This window comes from Desmodus rotundus, chromosome 4 (genome assembly GCF_022682495.2).
Source record: "Desmodus rotundus isolate HL8 chromosome 4, HLdesRot8A.1, whole genome shotgun sequence".
In the NCBI taxonomy this organism is placed as follows: Eukaryota; Metazoa; Chordata; class Mammalia; order Chiroptera; family Phyllostomidae; genus Desmodus; species Desmodus rotundus.
In genome coordinates this window covers 108421951-108449506 of record NC_071390.1, presented here as the reverse complement: position 1 = coordinate 108449506, position 27556 = coordinate 108421951, and the positions used below count along the sequence as shown (strand labels likewise).

The 27556-nt window shown below is 40.5% G+C and overlaps 1 protein-coding gene and 1 long non-coding RNA gene across 2 annotated transcripts in view; one reads left to right on the top strand and one right to left on the bottom strand.

The window, feature by feature from the left end:
• Positions 1 to 9904: 9904 nt before the first annotated feature.
• Positions 9905 to 19963, bottom strand: LOC112322975 (uncharacterized). The gene is made up of 2 exons (XR_002976671.3): positions 19845 to 19963; positions 9905 to 12236 (listed from the first exon to the last, which is right to left on the bottom strand). It is a non-coding gene; the product is annotated as an uncharacterized lncRNA (long non-coding RNA).
• A 53-nt stretch (positions 19964 to 20016) lies between these two features.
• GDI2 (GDP dissociation inhibitor 2) overlaps positions 20017 to 27556 on the top strand; it is a 31333-nt gene continuing 23793 nt past the window's right edge. The window contains exon 1 of the mRNA XM_024580666.4: positions 20017 to 20363. Coding sequence (XP_024436434.1) covers positions 20319 to 20363 — 45 coding nt within the window. The 5' untranslated portion in view covers positions 20017 to 20318. The remainder of the gene's footprint in view (positions 20364 to 27556) is intronic.

Genomic DNA, 27556 nt, shown 5'->3' with positions numbered 1-27556 from the left:
GTGATGCCAAAATGTCACTTTTAAGAATCTTTAGTTGTTTTATAACTTAATGTCTTCCTAAAAAATCAAAAGGCTCTAATCCCCAGTCAAGGTGCATGGAGGAGGCTCTTTTTGTCAGACACTTTTCTCAAGGGTAGAATTCATTTCCCTTCTGGGAATCTATTCGGTCAACAGCCCATGGGAACACTAGGGATGAGTGGTGAGGGCATTGCTAGACTGGGTATCCATTGCATTGTGATAGCTAACTGGTAATTTTACTTCACTCTATGTTCTGTTCCTTTGGCGTCAGGCAGGAAATAGATTGTTTTTTCCTGCAGAACCCCCAGGCTACTGGCACCCTACAAGATTTGTCAAGTGCAGATGCTGAAAACACATTACTCTTAACACTAAACCTAAAGATAGAATCAAGGGCCTGGAGCCCTGGCCCCGTAGCTTAGAGCATTGTCCCAATATGCTAAGGTTGTAGGTTCAATTCCCAGTCAGGGCACATATAAGGATCAACCAATGAACGCATAAATAAATGGAACAACAAATCTATATTTCTCTCTCTCTCTTCCTCCCTCTCTAAAATCAATTTTTTAAAAAAATCAAGGGCCTGGATTATTATGAGAAGAAGTTGGGATGTAAAATTCCTTGTAGATATTTTATTTGTGAAAATATAAACCATATGTTAAGAAATTAAATGGCTTATATATTTAGAAAACTCAAGAATTGATATTAAATACTATTTTAGTATTAAAATACTTATGAGGCATTTAAAAATATATATCAGGTTACTAAAAATTGAAATTAAGTTTATTTTTTTTAAGATTTTATTTATTTTTAGAGAGAGGGGAAGAGGGAGAGAAACACCAATGTGTGGATGCCTTGTGCACACCCCCTACTGGGGATGTGGCCTTCAACCCAGACATGTGCCCTGACTGGGAATTGAACCTGTGACCTTTTGGTTCACAGGCGGTGCTCAATCCACTGAGCCACACCAGCCAGGGCTCAAGTAATTAAGTTTAATATGCATAAAAAGAAATATGGAAAGGAGTATGGTAGCTTCTGGAAACTTTAAAAAAAACAGCTATAAATAATTCACATGCCATACAACTTGCCCATTTAAAGTATATAATTCGGTGTTTTTTAGTATACTCACAAATAAGTGTAGCTATCACCACAAATTTTAGAACATTTTCATCTCTCAAAAGAAACCACATGCCTTTAGCCACCACACTCGCTCCTCCTCACTCCCACCTCCAGCCCCTGGCAACCACTATTTTATATTCCACCTCTATGGATTTGCCTATTCAGAATAGATCAACATGATCTTATTTGACTGGCTTCTTTCACTGGCAGTGTTTTCAAGGTTCCTGTTACAGCATGTATCAGAATTTCCACTGCATGGATGGACCACACTGTTTTTATCTGTTAGTTGATGGACATTTGGGTTGTTTTCATCTTGAGGCTATTATGATTAATGCTGCTATGAACATTCTTTTAAAGGTTTTTTTTTTATCCTCACCAGAGGACATTTTTTTCATTGCTTTTGGAGAGAGAGGAAGGAGGGGTGGAGAGAGAGAAACATTGATGTGAGAGAAACATTGATTGGTTGCCTCCTACACACACTCTGACTGGGGATCAAACCCAGAACCTAGGTATGTGCCCTAACCGGGGATCAAACCCGTAACATTTCAGTTTATGGGATGATGCTTCAACCAACTGAACCACCTAGCCACGGCAATATTCTTTTCCAGGTTTTTGTGTGAACATACTCGTATGCTTTAACTTCTTTTGTGGGGGTCTAAGGGCTTCACAGTAGACAGCACCTGAAGTGAGTTGGGAAGAGCATTCCAGTTCACCTTGAGCTCAGGTGAGTCTTACTCTTGATTCAGTTCTCCAGTATACAGATGGTCCTCCACTTAGGATGGGGTTACATCCTAATAAACCCATCATAAGTTGAAAATATTGTTAAGTCAAATGCATTTAATACACCTAATCTACTGAAGGATAGTAGATTCCATAGTTTAGCTTGGCCAGTTTCTGCTGAAGGTGTATTGCTTTTGCACCATCATAAAGTCAAAAAGTCTTAAGTCAGGGACCAGCCATACAAGGTAAGGAGAAGGTGAAGGAAGTGCCTTCAGTGTACCTGTGCTCATTCAGTCTCATCTGTATGTTCTCATTTCTGCATGGGTTTCCCCTGGGAACTCAGCTTCCTTCCACATCCCAAAGATATCCAAATGAAGTCAATGTCATGTCTACATTGTTTCCTGACTAGTGACTGGATGGGTGTGAGTGGCCCTGTGATGGAAGGGCTACCTTTCCAGGGTGGATCCTACCTTGGCCCTGAGCTTCTGGAAGGATTCTGGCACCTGTGACCCTGAACTGGAATCAGCAGGTAGGAAAATAATAATTTTACTTGTTTATAGTCATTTTTCTTAAATATATGTGTAATTCATGTTTATTTCAATGTTTACTATTAGAAATGTTTGGGGTCTTTATTAAGAAGCTTGGTGATGTTTCTGTGACCAGGAATACACCATAGGAACTTAACTCTTGTTTATACCTATTAGGCTCTGGTAAAGTTGGCTTTCTTGTGTGTTGTTTCTCTTAGAGTAGCAGTTTCCAAGAATTCTGTTGATGCTGTTAAGTGAGAACTCACTGCATACCACTACTACCACAAAAGTCTGTTATTTGTTCTCTGTTGAAACATTATGTCACTTGGAAGGGATAATTTCTCCAATATTTGATTTATTAGCAGGGATCAGTTTATTGAACATTAAATTTGGAGTTTGAATCCTATCCCACCATTCACCAGCTGTTTACCTTGGCCAAAACTCAATCTCTTTGAATCTGTTTCCTTAATTGTATATTGGATGTAGTAATACACATATCACTTTATGCGGTAATAACAAGGATTAAATGAACCATCATATGATAAATATCTACTAGTGCCTGGCCAAAATAGAACCTGAAAATAGTTTGATTTTGTGTTAGAAGACCTTGCAAGAATGGAGCAATGGAATGCAAAACAGGTGGGATGGCATTAGTGAAGAAGAGAAGCCAGGAGTGGTCCGGTGTTTATTAACATATGAGTTTGGCCAGGCAACTGAATGGGGGCTTTACTATGACGGAGGAGGTGATCAAAGGCAGAACTGGCCCTGCCTCACCTCTGCCAGGCCAACTGCAGCTCCTTTAGGGGAGTGTATGCCATTTGGTTTCCTGATTCTCTCCTCAGTCATCAAGGGATTGCCAGGAAAGCTTTTTTTTAATTGATTTTTTTTGAGAGAGAAATATTGATTTGTTGTTCCCCTTACTTATGCATTCATTGGTTGATTCTTTTTTTTTTTTTTTTTAAAAACCCATATCTTATTGTTATTCTGTCATTGGTTGATCCTTGTATGTGCCCTGACCAGGGACTGAACCTGCAAGTATCTCGACAATGCTCTAAACAACTGAGCTACCCAATCAGGACCTACCAGGAAAGCTTCAGACTTGGCCTGAACTCTTGAACAACCTAACCTTGGGGATCAGGGCAACCAGTGGCCCCTCGATTCCCCATTTCTTCACTCTGCAGCATGCTGACTAGACCTGAGTGGACATGATGGCCCACTATGCCTCAGACATGAAGCAAGTTGCTCTGGGAAATGGAAAGAAATCTTTCTGCCTTGCAGGGCCAGCAGTTGGCCCCCGAGAAAAATGTACTTTCTAGCTGCTTCATCCACACAACAGCAGCTTTGTTCCTGTCTAGTAAACTTGTGGCCTCCGGGGATGCTGTGTAGGCCCGCTGTGATAGAGCAGGGACATGCAGTCCTTTGATAATAGCCCTTTATCCCGGCTTCTAAATCACAGTAACACACACACGAAGAATGGCTCAAGCAAACCCAGACCAGACTCCAGGTCTGACCCTGAAACGAAGACCCACCTCCATGGTGAGAAGCACTGGCCTCCTTGGAAATTCAGAAGAAACAAGAACTTTGGGGCCCTGCATATAGCTGCACTTAGTCACTCAGACAACACATTAGCAGAGAAAATCTGTTATTCAGAGACCTTCCTGAACGCAACACACACTTAATCACCTGTCTTCTTCCTGTGGTTTATACTTGTATAATTCACGTGCAACTTCATAGGGTTTTGTGTTGTTTTTCTATTGAGGTGAAATTCACATCACATAAAATTAACCATTTTAAATGGAATGATTCAGTGGCATTTGGTAATATTGTGCAAGCAGTACCTCTATCTATTTCCAAAATATACTCATCACCCAGAATAAACCCCATTGGTGAAATAAGTACTTCTCTTCTTGGCTTCCTTCTAATGATCAAGATCTGTGTGCAATTTTGAAGATATCCCCACCCCCACCCCCCCATCTACCTTACCCAATTACATGTGGTTGGAAAACTAGAGCTCATTCTTCAAGTGTTTCCCTGCTTCCCCAAACTTAAAATTTCCCAAATTTGCTTGTCCCCTCTAGAGTCAAAGCTAACTTCCTCAGGACAAATTTCTGCTCATTAATGCCACTTATCTCTGGCCCAAAGTAAGGGAAATAATTTTATGGTTACAAATCCCAGTTCAGTGTAAGAGCCCTTCTGAATCAAATTTTCTCTAGACCACTCATCATACTTCACACCTGGAAATCACTCTCATCTGAACTTGGGGTGCTTGGCCCTTTCACTGATTTATCATCCATCATGCATGCTCTTGTGTTGTTTCACCTTCTAAGGGTACATATCTTTTATGTAATTAGGTTGGAAACAGTTTGGCCTACAAAGAAATTTGTAGATTATTTGGCCCAATCTTTTCATTTTTAGATATGAAGAAAACCAGGATCCAGAATAAGTATGTGGCTTGGCTTTGGACATACTTTCAGTGCCATGATTTAAAAGGATGAGGCCAGGACTCCTGACATCTAGGTTAGTGCACTATAGTAGTTCTCTACAGCTGCCTTAACAAATTACCACAAACCGGGGGCCATAAGAGAACAGAAATGTATTTTCTCATGATTCTGGAGGTCAAAAGTCTGAAATCAAGTTGTCAGCAGGGCCATGTGCCCTCTGAAGGCTCTAGGGGAGGGGAGGATCCCTCGTAGCCCCTTGCAGCTTCTGGTGGCTCCAGACCTTGGTGCGGGGAAATGTGACTTGCCCCTCTCTTCACATGGCTTTCTTCCCTTTGTTTCTGAATCTCAAATCTCTCTCTGGTTTTTAAGGATTTAGGATCCACTGTAAATCCAGGATGATCTCATCTTGAGAACCTTAACTTAGTCATACCTGCAAAGAACCTTTTTGCAAATAAGATTACATTCACATTTTGCGGGGGTTAGGACATGAGGCTTTTGGGGGCCTGCATTCAACCCACTACATGCCCTTGGGGGAAATTGCTTGTCTTTCCAGGAATGCAGAGCTTTGCTGAAAAGGTGCCAGTTACTGTTTTATTTAGGTGTTTACACTGAGTGCCTCCAAACTGTTTTCTACCCTCAGTTTTTAAGTATATAGGATTTGGCACAAATAGCACCCTTTTTTATTACAAAATCATAAGCATGTAATTCTGTAACATAACAATATTGCACAAGCACACCATATAACATTTTAGGTGAAATGTTCAAATTAAAACTATAAATTATTACACCCATATTATCACCCTACCAACCACACTCAAGCAGGTCTTAAGCAAGACCAGACCCTATATACCATAGCCTAAAAAAGGTATAGTTGAATAATAGAATTCTATACAATTGTTCAAAAGAATGAGTTCTATATATGCAGAAACAAAACAATCTGTAAAATATGTTAAGTGAAAAAAGGAGCAAAATAATGTTACCTACACTGCCCTTGGTGTTACTGTGCATCTATAAACAGGTGGACATATGCTTATGTTTGTACAGAATGTTTCTGGAAGGACACATAAGAAACTTAACAGTGGAGAGTGGACATCTGGGGAGAAGGAACACATGATACTTTCCATTGTATACTCTTAAATATCATCTATTTTTTTAAATTGTGTAATTGTCAAATCAAAAATTAATACAAAATATATAACATTGGCTTTTGATGGGCAAAATCTGCAATGTAAGTTTTCTAACATCCTGGAAATGTTAGGTTCTTAAGGTCACAAGTCTGCGGCAGGGGATTTCTCTCCTTCCAACCAGGCTAAGCCACAGGGTCAGTCAAGCTTAGCTTTGTGCATCACACAAAGGGAGGGGAAGGTACTCTTGCACCACAGGATACCCAGATACTTCCCACAGAAGGACATGTGCCAAGTGACCTCAATATGCAGATAAAGCTGTTTGACCAAGATGCTCATCTTCAGAGCAGTTCTCCCAGGAGACACTTGGATGAGCTGAATGAAGGAGTACTACAGAGCTAGGCATGCCCCTCAAGTCCACATCCCAGGTCACTTTTGCTCCACACCATGAGGATTTTTTCGCACTGGGGTGGACAGACCCCCTGGAGAGATAATAGAGCCCTGACAAACATATCATTTGACAGCGCTAAGTGGACAGAGAGAGGCAGAGGAAGTTCATGGCACATTTCAGAGGACAGAAGCACTTAATTATGCCATGTTTCCAAACAGTACACTTAAGCAGATTCTACCTTCTCATGTCAAGAGTTGAAAAAGTGTCACAGGTGCCACAGGACAAATGGCCTAAGAAAAGGGGAGAAAAGGGCGTGAAAAGTAAGGCAAAGGGAGAAGAGAAGGAGTGGGGACTAGTGGATGTGCTTCCACATTCCAGGGCAAACCAGGTAGCCTGCTGGCCAGCCTCAAAATCTGTTATTTTTTTTCAAGTAAAAATGCTACATTTTCTTAACATGAGCTTCTCTCCCAAAGCATTTTTAAAACTTCTGGGTTTACTTTTTAAAGGAATTTTTAAAATGTTTATTAATTTTAGAGAGAGGGGGAGAGAAACATCCGTGTGAGAAAATGCCTCCTGTATGTGCCCTGACCAGCAATCGAACCCACAACCTTTTGGTGTACAGGACAATGCCCCAACCAACTGAGCCACACTGGCCAGAGCTGGTTTATTTTCTTTAATGGACTATTTTTTTTTTTTTTAAGAGCAGTTTCAGGTTCACAGCAAAATTGAGTAGGAGGCACAGAGATTTCCTATATACATCCCTGCCTCCCCCATTATCAACATCTGGCACCAGAATCCCACTTGTGTGGATGTGGTGTGTCTTTTCCGTGCTCAGTGTGCCAGAATCAGGAACTTTCTGCCTCAACCTGTCTGTCCACAGCCAACTGCTGGCCTTTTGTTGGTGGAGGGGAGCCAGGAACCCAGTGGTCCTTTCATGTAAGCAGTTCTGTTTTCACCTCCAGCTCATGGCCTGGACTTCCAGGTACCTGTTTCCTGTAACTTCTGGTCTTTGCCTAGCTTGAGTTTGCTTCTTAATGCCTTAGCTCCATGCAGGCCCTGAGGTTTCAGCTTTCTCTGGCCTAATAGGTCAGATGGATGTGACCATCTTCTTTCAATGGCGGACCTTTTTTATTCTCTTTGAACTCATGGGTCTCTATCCCTTTTAATACTATAATGCCATTTTAGCAGACTTTGGGGAGGGAATCAAGTTAAAAGCACATGTCCAATCTGTGAAATGTCATCTTGAGTTCAGTCTTTTATTACTGTTTCCCCACTCCCCCCGCCCCACACACATGTACCCACTCTAATGAGTGCCCTTACTGTTCAGCTTCCACTTGGGTAACTATGTTTTGAACGTGGTATAACATATGCATGTGTTTTAAGTTTTACAGTAATGGTATTGTACTAGAAATCTCATGCTGTTTTTCACTTTCTCAACACTGTTTTCAGCTTCCTCCACTTCACTACCTTGTAATTTAATCCTTCTGATTGCTGCACGAAGGTTGCCTCTGGCTTTGCTACCATGTATTAGAATTTGATGAACATTTTAGCACATCTATTACACCAGAAAATTTCTTTTCCATACGTACCCAGGAATAGAGAGCTGGGAGATAGGATTCACACATGTTAAATTTATTAAATATTGCCAGATTTCTCTCCAACATGGCTATGGCAGTGAAAACTTCTCAGAGCCCTTGACATCTTAAGTGTGACTCTCCATAAGGAGGATAGAACAGGCAGCATTTCTCAAACTCATTTGACCATGGAACTCTTTCCTTGAAAAACACCATGAGCCGTCAGTGTCTCCCGATACACTGGAGATACTAAAAGATCACACAGGGCTAGAGGAGCAGCATGCTGTTTGGGGAAATGGGGTCATATTAGTAACTATAAACCCAGCTTTTGTTTAACACAACAGTTATTCTGTACAACCTTCACTGCATAGTAAATCCTTATTTGCTGGCATCCCAATAACCCAGTAAGTTATTTTTCTGTTACCGGAGGAATGTCAAGATGTTCTTCCTAATACTTTGTTATAGTTTTTTTTTCTGGTAGGAATCAAGACTAACCTTGGAATTTTCCAAGGTTGTGGGCAACTGAGATTCAGTGGTCAAAATTGTGACTCTTCCAGTAAAACACAGGCATCTGTTCACAAACTGCTGGTTAGAATGCCAAGACTAACACTCAGTTCTGACAGGCCAGTAATCCCACAGTGATATGAAGAGATGAATTGATTTTAAAACTTTAAAATTAAAAGTAGTAATTAGATTTCAAAGGTAAAATGGCTTTGAAAATGAAAAAAAAATCCAAAGTAGGACTATACCACTGTAACCATTAAATAAATCAACCTGAAATTAAAATGTAACCTCCGTAGACAGGACCCAATCTACCTAGCTCACTAGGGCCTAGCCCAGAGAAGACACACTAAACAATTGTTGAATACATAAATGAAAAGATCAGCTCTGGCTGGTGTGGCTCAGTGTATTGAGTGCTGGCCTGCGAACCAAAGGGTCGTGGGTTTGATTCTAAGTCAGGGCACATGTCTGGGTTGCAGGCCAGGTCCCCAGTAGGAGGCATGTGAGTGGCAACCACACACTGATGCTTCTCTCCTTCCCTTTCCCTCTCTCTAAAAAGAAATAAATAAAATCTTTTAAAAAAGAGAAAAGATCAGCTATTTTTATTTCAAAAACCTGATAGAAGATCAGGGTTAAAAATTTAAAGGTATATACATATCATAAATACATCTACGAAAAAAATATTCCCCTAAATCACCTGCAAATATAGTAGAGTGAGGCTAGAACACCTTTCTTCTGTGGTTAAGGAAATGTAATATACACCTACTGGAGTATCCTTTCATCCCCCTTTTCTGGGAACTGACCCCACCCCTTCCACTGGTGTGGATTCCTGGAAGCAATATTTTTGCTGTATGACTCTATGTCTTGGCTATTGGATCAGTTAATTGGATCAAGTTGGACATAAAGTCCAAGATGGACCAATCAGATTTTCTTGTTAGTTAGATGTTGAATTATGAAAACCTAGATGATCTAGTCCAGCAGGTCTCATGTGAGGTGAAATTTGCTCCCTGGGGACATCTGCGAGACCTGGTGACATTTTGATTGTCATAACTAGGTCAGGGGAGAGGCTGGGTATTACAGCATTTCATAGGTGAGGTCAGGGATGCTACTAAACATCCTACAGTGCACAGGCCTGCCCTCAAAGAATTATCTGGCCTAAATGTCAATAGTGTGAGGCTGAGAAACCTTGCTGTAGAGTGTGAGCACCTGAAAACACACTGTGTGATCCACTGGACTGGTGCTGCCACCCATCTACCCCCCAGATTCAAGGGAAACAGAGTCAGCTTGCAGAGAGAGAGAAAATAATGAAGTGGCACAGAGATGAGCTGAGTTTAGATACAGAAAGTGTTTCAATTCTTGATTCCAGTTCCTCCCAGAGACTTGTCTACATTTTTGCCCCTATACCTTTCTAATATATTCTCCTTTTCTACTTAAAATAGCCTGACATGGTTTTTGTTGCTTAAAACCAAAGTAACTTAAATAAATACAAGAAACATTCAAGTAAATGATTTTATTGTGACTTAAGAGACATTAAGACTCATACAGTTTAGAGATCATTCTGGTCTTTCAGGATAGAACAAATAAATAAGATGAAATAATTCATTTAGTTCATTTTTGTCATTCCTTTTCCTTGGCAGCCATGTTTTTCACCACAACTACTCTATAATTAGGTGCTAGAGTGAACTGCAGCCTTTCGGAGGAAAAGGGGTCTAAAATACGCCTGCACTTTATGAGTTTTCCGAGAATCAGGACACCTGGCTCAACAGCATTGCCACTACACTGAGCCCCATTCCATTCACCAACTCCTAGTCATTATATACATAGCTCCACAGAGCTGCTACTAATGACACTTGCTAATGATTTCTATTTTGCATATTATTTTTTATTTCCATATACTTGGTCCTGATACTGATTTCATTTCTCCATACACAGGAATTCAGTAAAAATTGTGATCTAGGGTAAGCCACTGAAATGGTCTTTGATACTCAGTTTCATCCTTGAAGTTACATTTTTCTTTATCTAAGTCTTCGGAATATTGTGAATTCATTCCTTCGTGCATACATAAACGATTTCTTAATCACTTAGGAGTCCTTAACCCCTTTGGGAATCTCATGGTGGATCTTCTCTCAAGAAATGTATATGTGGCTCTGGCCGGTGTGGCTCAGTTGGTTGGAGTGCTGTCCTGTAGACTGAAAGGTCACGGGTTTGAGCCCCAGTCAGAGCACATACAAGGCAATCAATGTTTCTCTCCTCTCTCTCTTTACCCCTCTCTGAAAGCCGTGGAAAAATGTCTTCAGGTGAGGATTAAAAAAATGTACCTGTGCACTGTATTTTGCATACAGAGCTGAGGTTTTATAGACTATTTAGAGCCATCATAATTACCTCCCAGCTTATTAACCCTCCATTATATATTTATTTCTCCTATGTTCTAGATGGAAAGGCAAATAAGGTGAAAAAGTAGAGTCCTACCCTTGAGAGGAATACAACTTGGTAAGACGACAGAGCAGTAACACCCAATTACAACCCAAGTTATATATGTTAAGAGAAGGGTAATAAAGAGTACTGTGATAACCCAGAACAGAATTTAATCCAGACTGGGAATTAAAGAAAGATTCCTGGAAGAAGTAACATCAGCACTGAGAATTCTAAGCAGGAGAAAAAAAACGTCAAGTAGGATAGGAAGAATGATACAGACAGAGGGAAAAGTATGCCCAGAAGGGAAAGAACTTGGTGAATTCATGACATGGAAAAATGCTTAGAGCAGCTCTGCTAATCATTTGTCTGTTGGCTCTCAACTCCATTCCTGTTGTATCTCAAGGGACTGAGTCTGCAAATTACACTGCCCAGATCCCTCTGCCAACTGGCTTCTGGAGACGTTCTGCCAATGGAGGCACTGGTCGACGACTGGAGGCAGGAGGGAGATGGAGGCCATGTTCTCCCTGCTGTCGGTGGCATCGCCAGTCGTGGCAGCAACAGCAGTGAGTAGGGACTCCTGGGCTCCAACAACAGTATTAACAGTGGTCACCTCAACCATGTCACTGGCTCTAGCAGTGGCAGTAATGGCGGTTGGTTGGCCTGAGATGCACAGCAGACGTAAGCATTGGGTAACACTATTGCCACTCCTGCTCCAGCTTGGAGTTTCAGGTAGTTTCTCAACTGTGGGTAACATTCTTTTTGCCCCTCTAGCTCTTTCACGTTTTGAAACCAATTCCCTATATTGCTACTGTTCTGACTGGACATGACTAATGCAACAATGAATAAGAAAATATGGTGAGGGATGGAGGAGGGTTGTGGTGAGAGATTTGGTTGACTAGGTAACTGAGGGCCAGACCGTTCAAGCTCATCTCAGGAAATGATCAGGTGTTTGAACTTCATTCTAAGAGCAACTGGAATCCATGAAAGATTTTATTTTTTTCAAAGACAACTTTAACTTTGACAATCAGTTCTCATCCACATTAACTGTTTGTAGATTTTCGAAAGTGGTGACAGGTATATTGGTGACCAATGTATAGAGCTTAGTTGGTGAATCTTCACCCTCATGCGCACCTGGATATGGTAAGGGACATTCCTTGTGTTTGGCCCAGATGGTTTTGTTCAGCCTGGTGTCAATGTGTACATCTGGAGTTCCCATCTCCTTCATGGCAAATTTCCAGATCTCTTTGAGTGCCTGAGGGGCATGCTTCTAGAAAACCACTCCATGGATATGCTTGTAAATGTTGACAGTGTGTTCTCTGGTCACTAGCTCACTGATGGCAGAATGGCCCTTCTTCTCGCCAGCCTTCTTTGTGGGAGCCATTGTGCCAGGTCCAAGAGGGATAGCTGGAGACCTATCAGAGATTTTAAAGACATGGCCACCTTAGTGCCTTTTGATTTTTATGAAGATCACTTAGGTTATAATATAGGAAACAGGTCTGAGACACCCCAATTGAAGGCCAGGTGTCCAATTAGGAAGCTTTTACAATTATCTAAGAAACAATTTGATGGTGTCTATACTAGGGTAGAGGCAGTGAGTTTGAAAAGAAGGGATTGGAAGGATTTTTCTGAGATGCGATGGCCAGAAAGTAACGAGGAATTATGGCAGATTGAAGATGGCTACAGATTCATTCACTCTCTTTCCATTGATAGGTGTGATCTATAGCTCCTCCTTTTGAATTTGGTTGTGTTCTATACCTGCTTTGACAAATAGAAAATGACAGGAGGGACACTGTGCTAGTTTTGGACACTAAGACCCAAAGCTTCCATTTCTTATTTCTTGGAACTTGTACTCTTGTAACACAACCACCATACTTGGAGAAATGCAAGCCAAGTGGAGAGGTCACACATACATAACTGCTGTGATTGACAGCCCCAGCTAAGCCCCCAGCGGACAGCCAGCATCAACTGTCTGCTATGTGAGTGAGCCATTGCGGATGTCTTGTCCAGTCAAGCCTACAGATGACCCCACTCCAGGCAATGACTACAACTGCATCACAGAGCCAAGCAATTCTCACCTATCTGAGCCCATTCAGCTTACAGAACCATAAGAAATAATGTGTTTTTGTTTTAAGCTGATAGGTTTTTTTTTTTTTAAGTCACTAAGTTTTGGATAGTTTGTTACACAGCAAAAGAAAACAGCAATAGACATGAAGGAAAGAAGGCAGAATCAAGGATGATATGTAGAATGCTGGGTTGATCCCAGGGTGGAGACAGTAACTGCTGAGATGGGGAAGGAGAGCAGAGAAACAGTTAGTGATGGTGGGGTGGATAAATGATCTATCATAAACTAGGAAATATATATTTTTGGAACTTTTTTCCTAGATGTCTTATGATGTTTTAGCTTCAGCATTAGCTATCCAGGTTTTAGATACCTATCCTTCAGACCTTCTACAATATGAATTTTAGTATCCTCTGCTGTAAGAACAGCTGCACTTCTCAAAAGTATCGAGAGGAACTGGTACCTATTTCATCACATTTTGTTTTGTTGATCAGGATATCAATTTCCAGGTCTCTTTTTTATTCATCAAATACTTACCCATCATCTGCCAGTACTTTTCTGGGTGTTAGAGGCATAATGTGCATAAGACAGATAATACCCCTGCCTTTGTGGAGTTTACATTCTAATTGGCAGGCAGACAAAAAAACAAGTTGAGAAAATAATTACCAATTTGATAAAAAGCAATGAAATAAGTAAGCTGCTGCTGATCAAGAATGGAAGTTGATGGGAAACTACTTTAGATAAGGCGGTCAGGAAAGATTTTTTAAAAGACTTTATTTATTTATTCTTAGAGAAAGGGGAAGGGAGGGAGAAAGAAAGGGAAACATCAATTGGTTGTCCCGACTGGGGACTGAGAATCAAACTGGCAACCTTTCACTTTGTGGGACGATACCCAACCAAGACATGCTGACAGGGGCAGGAAAAATTTTTAAGCTGAAACTTAAGGAAGTGGAAAGAACTAGCCATGAGAAGAGGTGCAGGAGTGAGGGTTGGTAGCTATGGGAGACTCAAGAGTGCAAAGGCCCTTCAGTGGTTAAAAGCTTAACCACATTCTAGGAACTGAAAGACTAGTGTGTCTGGAGTGTAGTCAGCAAGAACACTAGCAAGGTGAAGTTGGAGAGAGATGCAGATGCTAGATTAAACAATACAATTTAGTCCACATTAAAGGATTTGCACTTTATTCTACATGTAAAAAATAAGCAAAAGCATAAATATGATCAGATTCACACTTTAAGAAGATAATGGTCAAAACAGACAGGAGGAAGATTGGTTGAGCAACTGCTGCAGTAGCTCATGAGAGAGAAAGATGGCCTGGACTAGGGTTCACTCTAATTTTCTTTTCCCCGGACTCAGCCTCTTCCTTTGCAAAGTGTACGTGGAAGCTTAGTAGAAACGAATCACCAATTATTCCCAAGTACCCAATGCCCACTGGACTCTCGCTTTGTATAAAGATTTGAAATATTTTCAAGACTGGTGGTGTTTTCCATTCCTCCCCACCAACCTCTTTCTTCCCCCACACCCAAGGTTTCCCTCTAACGGGAACTATCACCTGTGGTTTTTGATAAACTGAACCAGTCACTGGCTTTCAAGCCACTTCACTCTGAACAGTAGTTGTTGTCTACCAAGTTTCTTGGCAACTGGAATAGATGGGGTAGAAGATGCAAGAGCAGAATTTTGGGCGAACTCCATCTGTTAAAGATGAGTTCAGTTGTTTTATTTTCTTGTTTCTTTGTTTTTGTTTTGGTCCTTTGGCAGGGCCATAGTCTTTGTACTGCCAATAAAACTAAACTTCAGAGTAAGGGATCACATTGACAGACTTATTAGCCTTAAATTCAGCTCCCTTATCCAATGCCTTTCAGTTTGTCAGTAATTCCATCTGAATACAGCTGAAATATCCTTCACTTAATAACATGGAACAAATCTCAGAACTTCTGGTCAAGATGGAGGTGTAGGTAAACACACTTTGCCTCCTCACATAACTACAGAAAAAATTACAACCAGACCTCAAAACAAATAATACCCAGAAACATCAGAAAATCGAGCTATATGGAAATTCAATAACCAAGGACTTAAAGAAGGCACATTCATGGAGACGGGTAGGTGTAGAGATGCAGAGATGGGTGGAGAGGTGTGGAGACCCAGTGTGGTTCAGAGAGGCAGTGGAATGGGTGGTCTCACATTCATGTGAGGTGGATCAAAAATCAGGAGGGATACTCCAGGAGTAAAGGATCCCAGCCCCAGGCCAGACTACACAGCCCAGGCTTCCAGTGCCAGAAGATAAATACCCATAACTTCTGGCTGTAAAAACCAGTGGGGTTGGGGTGGCGGGAGAAACTGCCAGACTTTCAGGAGACTTGCTTAAAGGGTCCACATGCACTTAGAACATACGCAGACCCATCCCCTCTGGGATTCAGCACCAGCGCAACAGCTGGAAGGGCATCAGTCGCATACAGGGAGTACTTGAAGTGACTGGAAACAAGGCAAGTGCTGGGCAAACCTCCAGGAACCAGGCAGAGGCACTGTCCCCTCTCTGAACCCTTCCCCCACACAGAGCCACAAAAAGGTGAAGTGGGTTGCCCTACCCTGGCAATTCCCTAAGCCTCCTGCCCACACAATGTACAGGTCCTTTTCTACAATAGGCCATGCAACTAAAACAGGGAGTCAAAGCAGATGTACCTAAGACACAGAAACAAACTGAGGGAGGCTGCCAAATTCAGGATTGAAAGTATGGCCCAAATGAAAGAACAGAACAAAACCCCAGAAAAAGAACTAAATGAAATGGAGATAACCAATCTAACAGATATAGAGTTCAAAACACTAGTTATCAGGATGCTCGAAGAACTCATTGAGTATGACAACAGCATAAAAAATACCAAGGAAGAAATGAAGGTTACATTGAGTGAAATAAAGAAAAATCTACAGGGAACCAACAATGGAGGGGATGACACCAAGAGTCAAATCAATGATTTGGAACATTAGAAGGAAATAAGCATTTAACCAGAACAGCAATAAGGAAAAAGAATTCAAGAAAACAAGCATAGTATAAGCAGCACCTGGGACATCTCCAAACATACTGACATCTGAATCATTGGGATGCCAGAAGGAGGAGAGAAAGAGCAAGAAAATGAAAACTTATTTGAAAAAATAATGAAAAAAATACCTCCCCTAATTTGGTGAAGGAAATACACATGCAAGTCCAGGAAGCACAGAAGAGTCCCAAACAAGTTGGACCCAAAGAGGACTACACCAAGAAACATCATAATTAAAACATTATAGGTTAAAGATAAAGAGAGAATCTTAAAAGTAGCAAGAGAAAAGCAGAAGTTACCTACAAGAGAGTTCCCATAAGACTGTCAGCTGATTTCTCAAAAGAAACTTTGCAGGCTAGAAGGGACTGGCAAGAAATATTCAAAGTGATGAAAAGCAAGAATTTACAGTGTAGATCATTCTATCCAGCAAAGCTATCATTTAGAATGGAAGAGCAGATGAAGTGCTTCCCAGACAAAGTAAAGCTAAAGGAGTTCATCATCACCAAGCCATTATTACATGAAATACTAAAGGGACTTAAGAAAAACAAAACCAAAACTATGAACATTAAAATGGCAACAAATTCACAACTATCAACAACTGACTCTAAAAAACAAACTAAGCAAACAACCAGAACAAGATGATTTGAAGGGTTATCAGCTGGGAGGGGGAAGGGACAGAATGGGGAAAAAGGAGCAGGGAATAAGAAGCATAAATGGTAGGTACAAAATAGACGGGGGATGTTAAGAATAGTATAGGGAATAGAGAAGCCAAAGAACTTGTAATATGCATGACCCATGGACATGGAACTAAGGCGGGGATAGCTGGAGGGAATGGTGGTACCAGGAGGAAGGGGACAAAGAGGGAAAAATTAGGACAACTGTAATAACATAATCAATTAAACATATTAAAAAAAACAACTCACTAACATGGCCCTGGCCAAGTAGCTCAGCTGGTTAAGAGCATTGTTCCGACAGGCCAAGGTTGTGGGTTTGATCCTTGGTCAGGGCACATACCAGAATCTACCAATGAATGCATAAATAAGTGGAACAATAAATTGATGTTTCTCTCCCTCTCTCCATTTTGAAAAAAAAATATTTATTGAATGTAGAGAAACATCAATTTGTTGTGCCACTTATTTACTTATTAATGCTGACATTCTTTTTTAAAAATCAAAAAATAATATTTTATTTATTTTTCGATAGAGGGGAAGGGACGGAGAAAGAGAGGGAAACATCAGTGTGTGGTTCTCTGTCACATACCCCCTACTGGGGACCTGGCCCACAACCCAGGCACGTGCCCTGCCTGGGAATCAAACCTATGACCCTTTGGTTCTCAGGCCAGTGCTCAATCCACCAAACCACACCAGCCAGGGTGATGCTGACATTTTTAAAAGTCACAACATTCAGAAGCTGATGGCAAAAATGCAAAAAATGCTCTTGTTATTATCAGGTTTTATTTTTTTGAAAAAGTCAGTATTTCATGTCAGTTCAAAAATATAGGGAGGGTATAAAGAAGAGACATGGTAATGGAAAAATACTATAAAAATAAACTATTAAAAATAAATAAAATATCCACTCATTTGCTGATGGACACTTAGGCTGTTTCTAGCATTTGGCTATTGTAAATAACGCTGCTGCGAACATTAGGGTGCATGGTTTCTTTTGAATTGGTGTTTCAGGAACGGTGGTGCATTTACACAATGGAATACTATGCAGCAGAAAGAAAGGAGCTCTTACCCTTCATGACAGCATGGATGGAACTAGAGAGTATTATGCTAAGTGAAATAAGCCAGGCAGTGAAAGACAAATACCATATGGTGGAACCTAATCAACACAACAAATAAGTGAGAAAAATATAACCAGAGACATGGAAATAAAGAACAAACTGATAGTGACCAGAGAGGAGGAGGAGGGGGATAACAGGAGAAAGAATGGGAAGGGTCAAGTCAAGGAACAGGTATAAAGGACCCCTGGACAAAGACAAGGGGCGAGACCGGGACAGGGGGAGGACTGAATGTGGGAGGTGGAGGTGGGTAGGGCAGGGGAGAGTCAGGGGGACAACTGTAATTGAATAACAATAAAAAAAGAAAAAATAAAGAAAACATGGAAACTAAAATACAAATACATAAATAAACACACACTTATAAAAGCAGCCCCAGAGAGATCACTTGCCCCTTCTGCCATATGAGAACACAGTGCAAAGACAGCTTAAACCAGGGAGAGGGCCCTTACCAGACACAATGTGATTTATACTTCCTAGTCTCCAGAACTGTAAGAAATAAATTTGCTTTATATATATGTGTGTATATATGTTATGTGTAATGTATACACATTATTATACATATGTACATATATATACATGTATATGTACATACATTCCTGATTACTTGAGGAGGAACAGCAGGACCTTCTTAACCCATTATCTGTTTAGCCAACAGAAAAATCAGTTACATTGTTATACAATCTGTTCAGCAGGCTAATAAACTTTGCACTTGACTTTTGTCTACTTACAAAAATTAATTGAGACCCTGACCAATTAGCTCAGTTCGTTGGGGCATTGGATACACCAAGATTGCAGGTTTGATCCCTGGTCAGGGCACATACAAGAATCAACCAATGAATAAATGAATAAGTGGAACAACAAATAGATGCTTCTCTCTCCCCCTCCCTCTCTCTCTCTCTCTAAAATTCAATCAATAAATACAAAAATTAAAAACTTATTTGGTCACTAAAGAACACAAATCCAGTTAAGGTTGTATATAAACTGTTTTCCCTCTCCTCGATAAGGATCCATTGCTCAATATAACATACCTTCTTAAACTCTCTGTATGGGGTGAAGAAACACTGTATAAAGTTATTATATTCTTTCCTGAATCTGAATGATTTAAATATGAAGGAAGGCAGTTCTGTCTACCAAGATTCGCCTTAAATAGCTCTTCTCCAGTTGTATTTCAGAGTAAATCTTGAAGAAAATACCAACTCTTGCTGCTGAATATGCAGGCTGAAAACACTGGCTGTGAACGCCTTTAAGAAAATCACTTGTATAGGCCTCCATGGGTCCGTGCTCGATGAGACCGTAAGACTCTTACACCTAAAAAAAGGGTGTGTGTATTGGGGTGGGATGGGACAGGGGTAGAGGACATGGAAGGCAAACAGGGCAACTTTTCTTCTACACTCATGGCCTAAACTTATTCATGTACTGGTCAGCTACTATTTTTATATTTGGTTGAAATTGTAGCTCTCATTAGGCACAAACTTAATTCCTAGTCAAATCTGGCCTTCCCTTTATTTATGCTAAAAGTTACACTTTACAAGCAGGTTGGTTGCCCTGGCCAGGTAGCTACGTTGGTTAGAGCATCCTCTGATAGCCAAGGTTGAGGTTTCTATCCCAGTCAGGGCACATAGAAGAATTATCCAATAAATACATAAATAGGTGGAACAAATCCATATTTCTCATTCTCTTTCTAAAAAAAAAAGGTTAGTTTTTTTCTTGTAAAATCCCTAAGGCCGCACACAGGGCAACACCAAGGAAGAATGACATAGGCGGGAAACCAGATTTTTAAAAATACGCGAGTTCTGAACTCCTTAAAACGTGTTGGGATATTTTTCCTTTAGAAAAGAGGCAGGCGAGAAAGAAAAACCAAACAACTTGAAAATGGTAAGACTACGTGCCACAGTAGGTACGGAAGGGGGGCGGGTCGCAGGCCTGCGGCCGCCAGCCGCTACAGCGGGGGTCGGGTCACCTTACGTAACCTCCCGAGTGGGAGGGTCTGAACCCAAGGCTGCCGCCTGCTTTTCTCGCGTGTCCGCACCCGCCTAGACCCCGCCGGACGGTTCCGGTCCACGTGGCCGGCGCAGGCTCAAAGTTCAATGGCGCCTCGGGCGTCGGCCGCCACACGGCGGCGGGAGTAAAGAACTGGACAGCCACTCACTTGCCGCCAGGACCCTTCCTCCTCAACCCTTCAGGGCCGTCGCTCGGGTACCGTAGCCCGAGGACCTCCACCGGCCCCGCACAGCACCGGAATCCAACAGAGGGACGTCTCGCGAGAACTCGAAAAGGAAGAAGGTTGGACGGCAATGGGGACGTGGCCAATGAGAGAATGGGAAGCGTGTGATGGACGGTCCTCCGGCTCCTCCTTCGAGCCCCGCCCGGCTGCGGAGGTCCGGGTCACCGCCCGCCTGCCCCTCCTCGCAGTTCCCCGCTCTTCCTTTTCCGTCTGGGTAGGCGGCTGGCCTCCCTCCTTTCTAGCTCCACTTTACCTCTGCTCCTGACTTCCCCTTGGTCTCGGGGTCCGAAGCCGGCCTGAGGTGCTTCCCCCGCATCCTCGGAGTGGCCACATAACCACTGGCCCTTAGCATCCTGAGCTTTCGCCTTTCTCTGGGCTTCTGTCCGCGCTTGCCCCGCCATGAATGAGGAGTACGACGTGATCGTGCTGGGCACCGGCCTGACGGTGAGTCCGGAGTTCCTGGCGGCGGCGGTGGCGACAGCCGAGGAGCCGGGGAGGGCGTGCAGGCCGGATGCGAGGGAAGAGTAGATGGGGGCCGGGCTGCGTGAATCCCGGTCTGCGCCTCAGGGTTCCCTTGTAGATGCAGTATCTCGTCGTCTTTTCGTTTGTTTTTGGAGGGGAGTCAGGGAAGGGCGTTAGGCTGAGTGCGAGAGGCACGTTGCGCGGCCTGTGGGCCTGCGTCTGCACAGGGACGAATGGCTCGTCTCTAACTGTGGAAGGAAACACGAGGAGATGCAAAACCAAGTCAAGTATGTGACTTAATGAGTAGTGACGGCGAAATAAAGTGGGTGGAAAATGAGTTTCATTCTGCTACAGGAAAGACCCCAAAAAGCCAGGTTTGAGGAATTGCTGTCCCACCTCCTTTATGGGTTGATGGCCTCTCCCGAGTGGAAACGGAAAAGGCAGAGTGGGGGAGGGTGGAAGCCACACTCAGTTGCATTTCCTATTTAGCCATCAGTCACTACTAGTCAATCTTTGGCTGCCAAAGATAGAAGGTTTTGTGACAAGTCTTGGATAATTACTGTATTGTAATTGTTAGAGTTACATTAACCTGAATTTTTGAAGAACCTTAGTGTTCTTATCCCCCTCCCTCACTCCAAGTGAGAAGCATTATCCATTTTTTTTAACCACCCTCCAGTTTCACTTACTGAGCATCTGCAGAATTGGAAATGTTTTCTCAAAACTTGCCTATCAAATGCTTTCTCACCTAAACTTTGCCATCTTTTTCTTTTGTTTGGTCTGTCGCTTCCCTCCATTGTCTCTTCTCAATGCTTTCCCCTAAGTAATGATTGGTGATGGATTTCTGGAGGTCAAGTTCTCCACTCCTTTGCTTTCTTCAGGGAGTTAGAAGTTAAATCAGTAACAACACAGAATACAAGCAGATTGTGAATGGCAGGTGTTCCTAATACTGTGGTAAATTTATTTTCTTGGGTGTCTGCTTAGGGACCTTATGAGATAATAATATTCTGCAGATAATGCTGGGAGGTGTGTTGTATCTTGTACTTCTCTCTTAAAAAAAAAAAGACAATGAAGACTAAGACTATTCATCTTGTAAAAGAATTCCATGTGAAGAGAGGACCATTTTCATTATCAATTTTTTTTTGGTCTACTTCATTTTAACAAGATTAACACTGATGTTTATCTTGTGTATCCTATATACTCTGACCTCAAAGTCCTTAAAGTCCAGAATCATTTACTGTAACCCACTACTTCAAATTTGATGAAATATGTTATCTCTCAGGATCAAATTAATATATATGTATTTTAGGTAACACCCTAAATTAACTTTTTATGTTTCTCTAGACAAGAGAAAACCATTGAACTTCCATTTGGCTAATATTTTAGGAGAAAGTTGTTAGGAACCAGAATGACACTTTTCTGGCCTGTCATTTCTCTGTTCATAGTGATTTGTGGTGATTGTTGGAGAATATTCATTTCTGAGTGCTTCATTATGTTTGACCAGTCCAGAGACTTGTGGCTCCAGCCACTTGACTTGTGGCTCGTTAGTAACTAGTACCAAATAGATGAGATTACATACCTAGAAAGCTATTTAGTCATTTTGAATTTGAGATACTAGGTTGAATTTTGTTTCTGGTGAGTTGGAAGACTGTTGGATGCCTAACTGAATAGGCCTACCCACTGCAGGGTTTTGTTTTTTTGGGTTTTTTTAAGTGCATAATTGGGATTTTGAACTGAGTTTAGTAGTTTGTGATGGATCTTGCCCATTAGCAGTATATTGTAAGAGCCAGTTAGTTCTACAGTATTGCTGATCTTTCAGATTTGCTTTTGATTAAGGTCAATTGAATGTGAACAAATGAGTGCAGATTCATCATCATGCAGGCTTCCACATGCCTAGTTAAGAACCATTACTTTGGATCAAAGGTGCAAAGTCTTATTGTGCAACAACCAAGTTAAGACAATGCACTTTATTTAGATTTCCATTTGGATTCATTGATGAGTGGTAGATGCATACTTAACTAGAAATTAGACCAATTTTTTTCTGTCATTTTATAGCTACAATATTAATATTAACCCCTGTAAACCTTTCTAGATTGTTTTATGAGATACTCTTTAAGAATTATGTCAATTCAGAGCAATCATGTTATTATCATCATGGATCACATTATTATCATCATGGGTGGGAGTAGTGGTGATAGGATCATTTTGATAAGTCTTCACTTTCATTTCTACTAATACAAGGACTCTGATTACTTAATGATAAATTAAGAAACCACAAAGTTAAAAACCCTCAATTTAAAATTAACTTTGCATGTTTGAAGTAAACATACCATTTAATTTTACTAATTTTTATTTTATAAATATTGAGTGCCTGAGGTTTAAGAACCTAAAAACAGATATACGCTCTCAGTTATGGGTACCAAATATTACATGATAATAGCATGTCAACTACTTTAGTGCAGTTAACTTGTTACTTTTAAAGTAAAATGTAAGGAAGTATGGAAATTATTTTGCCTAGTGTTGTTATGGTTTTGTACTGGCTGTAAGATAAAAAATAAGGAAACATTAATCTACAGATATCGATAGGAAGTTTAATAAAGAAGGCATAAAAAATTTGGTATGAATTAAAGCAAAATTTTCTGTCTAGGAGAAATGGAATATTTTGAATTTTCTAAGGAATTGAGGGTTATCCCTTTAAAGAACCACAACTTTTAGATAAAAGCCTTTCCAAATGATATCACGATGTTTTTTTGAACAAACAGGAACATAATTTACTTGATAACTAAGATTTCACACCATGAGGATTAATCACTGTGTTATGCTGGAACAGTGATTTTCAACCTTTTTTATCTCATGGTACACATACACCAAAAAATACATTTTTTTTGCCAATCTAACAACAACGAAAAAAGTATAATTTTGATTCATTCACACCAGATGGCTATTGTTGTGCTGGCTGTTGTCATATTTTTTATTTGATAATCTAAGGAAAAAGGGGTCAGGTATTGCATGTTTTAAAAATTCTTGTGGCACACTGGTTGAAAACCCCCTGTGCTACAACATAATGAAGCCCCTGAGACCCAGTGAGGAACTTGCCCTCCTTAGTAGTCTCAGACTGCTTGGCTTCGTGAATTCTTCAGTTTACTTTCCATTTCCCTCTTTGCTTACTTTGCTGTTCGGCTGGCAACTTTTACTCTTCTTTGATTTCAGTGTGTACAGACAGCCTCTGAATTGCTAATTTGCTTCTTCTGATTGACTTGGGGCTTGGCAATAAATTCATGAATTTCCTTACAAGTAGTGTATAAAGTAAGGATAACTAGCTCCACAGCTATTTGTGCTCCCCCAAAGTATTTGTTTTCCGTAGTAATTCTAATAAGGAGGTATGAATAGAAACGTACACTTTATTGATATTTAGCCATATTAGTCTCAGCATATGTTTTGAAAATTGTGTTACATCTCAGACATACTTTTTCCCCTTCCTCTTTATTAAAATTTTGTGATTTCCAAGAGGATTTTATAGGTTAAAAACCCTATAAATTGCTTTTTAGATTTGCTTCTCGAAAATCCTTGACATTGCTGTGTTAGACTTCAGTAGGCAAAGAACTTTATCGATTGTGTCAGTGATGTGAGCCTTTTTGTAAAAATGTCTTACTTTTGGAAGGTATAAAATATCTCGGAGGTAGTCTGTATTTTTAATCAATCAACTTTACGCATACTGTCCCAAAAGAAGAAAAGTAAAATCAGACATTTTAACATAGGTAATAGTGAGACATTTAGTTGAAGGACCACTTGGTAAATGTTTTGGCTCACATACATTATAATCTGTAATATAGGCACACCTCAGAAATATTGCTGGTGGATGGTCTTTTTGCTTTTAATTTGTAAAAAATGCACCATCTGTGAAGCACAAGGAAATGAGGTATGTCTGTATCACTATCTCCCCTCTCATATTTAGTACCTGATTAAAGATTCTTACTGGAGTGATGGCTTCCCCAAATTGAATTATTTAAACTACATGTGACTTTTGTGATCTGTTATGGGCAATAAAAAGGTAAGCACACCTTTCTGTAAGTAGCTCTTCATGTAGGGGATTAACTTTAATGAATTAATATGAGAAAATACTAAGTGCCATTGGGGAGATACACATGTGGGAATTCAGACTAGGGAATCAGGAAAACCTTCATAAAGAAAGAGAGCTGGCTTTTAAAAATATTGGTAAGCTCTGAATGTGAGGAGGAATGATGTTCTGGGCAGAGAGCAGTATAAATCTGTGTGTGTGTGTGTGTGTGTGTATAGGTACATAAAATAGGGGGGTTATTTTGCCTGAAACAGGAGATATGAAGAGGCATAATGGGAAATAAGGTTGGAAAGAAGGCATATCATAAGAATGTTGAAAATACTAGGGTAAGAAATTTGAACTTTTATCTTCTAGGCAGTGGGAGAGGATTTTGAGCAGGAAAAAATATAATTAGCCAAATTTCAAGAAAAGTGGTCTTTTGACAGCTTTTAATGAGATGCATTAGAGCAGGGGTGTCAAACTCATTTTCACGGGTGAGGGGGGCACATAAAGGGCTGAATGTAATTTTAGGACTGTATAAATGTAACTACTCCTTAACAATGGCAAGGAGCTTGGCGCTGCCGCCAGGTAGAAACAAGGTAGGAACAAGGTGCTGGCTGGTAAAACAAGGTGGGGGGCTGGATTCAGCCCTCAGGCCTTGTGTTTGCCACCTGTGCATTAGAGGAACAGAGACATTTAAACAAACACTTATGCTGCTGAAAACTAACAGTCATTTTTTATGATGTTATTGTTGTAAGACAGTGGTATGAGATAAGCTGATTTAAATTTTTTCTATTAATAGTTAATACATTTTCCTCATATTTCTAGATAAGTATCTTTAAAAAGGCACTTTTGTTTAATATTAGTTATTAATGCACTTTGCCTTCCTAATCACATTCTTTCTGCATTTACCTTTTTTTCTTATAACTGAATTTAAAAATGAAGTAGACAGCATGGATGGACATAGACGAGAGTATTATGCTCTGCTAGGTAAAGTCAGTCATAGAAAGATAAATACCATGTGATTTCTCTTATGTGGACTCTATAAACAAAATAAACAAAGATGAAACAAAGTTGAAACAGACGCAGAGAAGGGCTGGTGGTTGCCAGAGCAGAGTTGGGTTGGGGGAGTGGGTGATGAAGGGATAAGAAGTATATGTAGGTAGTTATAAAATAGTGGCGGGGCCCTGGCTGGTGTGGCAGCCTGTGAACCAAAAAGGGTCGCTGGTTTGATTCTCAGTCAGGGCACAAGACTGGGTTGCAGGCCAAGTCCCCACCCCAGTAGGGGGTATGCCAGAGGCAATCACACATTGATGCTTATCTCCCTCTCTCTGTCCCTCCCTTCCCTTGTCTTAAAAAAACAAACAAACAAATAAATAAAATCTTTAAAAAAATAGTCATAGGGATGTAAGGTAAAACAAAGGGAATATGTATGTATGGTGCCAGTTGGGTACTAGATATATCGAGGGGAACGCTGTGTAAAGTATATGATTTTCTAACCACCAATCTCATTTCATGTTTTAAAGCAAAATTTAAAGTGTCACATTTATGCTACTGTGTATTTTATTCCTTGGCAATGCAAAAGCAGTCTTTCTCTGAGGGGTTTAAAAGAATTAGTGGGCCTGAGGATTTTTAATTAGCTTTTGTCGTGTTTGTTACAAATATGACAAAAGGCAGTTAGTACCAGCTCTTTGGACACTGCTGAATCTTTAAATGATTGGGTGCTTTGTTAGGCCTCAGCTTTCAGTGCTTGCTAGGGAGCCACCGTTTAGTGAGTGGGTAATGCTTATTTGCAGTGGAGTGTGAGAAGTTATACATAGAAGTGCTGCAACACTCAAAATTACTTCCTGTGGTTTTTGCTTCCAAAAGTTGGACTCTGAAGTGTACTTTTGTCAGCTGGAATGGTGACTGGTCTTCCTCTGTTTATTTCATAACTTATTTTTGAGGTAGTAAATGTTATTCTACTTTCATGTAAATATGTTGAACCATATATGAGGGGAGATCCTCCCCAAACTGGATTTTCTGGAGGTCAGGCCCCTTGTAGTACACAGGCTTCACCCACTAGGTGAGTGTTTTAGGAGCCCATCTGTATCAGTACTAGCTGGCATTGTGAGAGTCTGCATTTGGCTTCAGTGAATTTTTTTTGAAGACTCTTTGAACACACTTGCCCATTTCTTGATGGGGGATTTACAAGCGCCCCTGCCTACACTGTGCTGAGTGTTGAGCAGTTTTTGACCAAAAACAGTGTGACCCCCATTGCCCCACTCTCCCGATTCACCCAGTCTTGCCCCAGCAACCTTTGTTCTTGTTTTTTCCTGGATGAAAAAAGTCCTCGAAGAGAAATGTTTTGCCGATAAGGAAGAGGTGAAACAAAAAAATAGAAGCACTAAAAGGCATCAAAATTGAGAGTTCAAAAACTGTTTTGAGTAGTGGAAAAAAAGGCTTGATTGATGAATTGCATCAAATGGAGAGTACTTTGAAGGTGACTGAAGTTTACACATGTGAGAATATACACAATTTTTAATAAAGTAATTCCATTTTTAGGGGGATCCCTCATATGTTAGTGCTTCTTTAGAATTTTTATTTGTTTTTTGATCAAGTGAATTACTTTTTTTTTTTGATGGTATTAGAGTTGGTTTGTATAGGTAAAAATACATTCAGATGTTTATCACTTATCAGGACTAATTAGGAAAGTGAAAAGGCAGGCCACACAATGGAAGAAGATATTTGTAATACATATAACCAATAAAGGACTTTTATATATTCAGAAGATATAAAGAACTTTTATATAGCAGTAAGAAAAAAAAGCCCATTTTAAACATGGGCAAATAATTTGAATAGACACTTAAAAAAGAAGATAGTGTAATTATCAGTAAACTTTAAACAAGTGCTCTACCTCAGTAGTTGTCAGGAAATGCTAATTAAACCACATCCTAATTAGAATGGCTAAAATTAAAAGGGTAACAATACAGGCATTGATCAAGGATTTGAAATAATAGGAACTTTCATACACTTGACAAAAGTGTAAATTGGTATAGCCCTTTTGGAAAGCTGACAGTATGTCCTGAAGTTGGACATATTTGTTGGACAACAAATGCATACATAAAAGTCATGTTGAGAA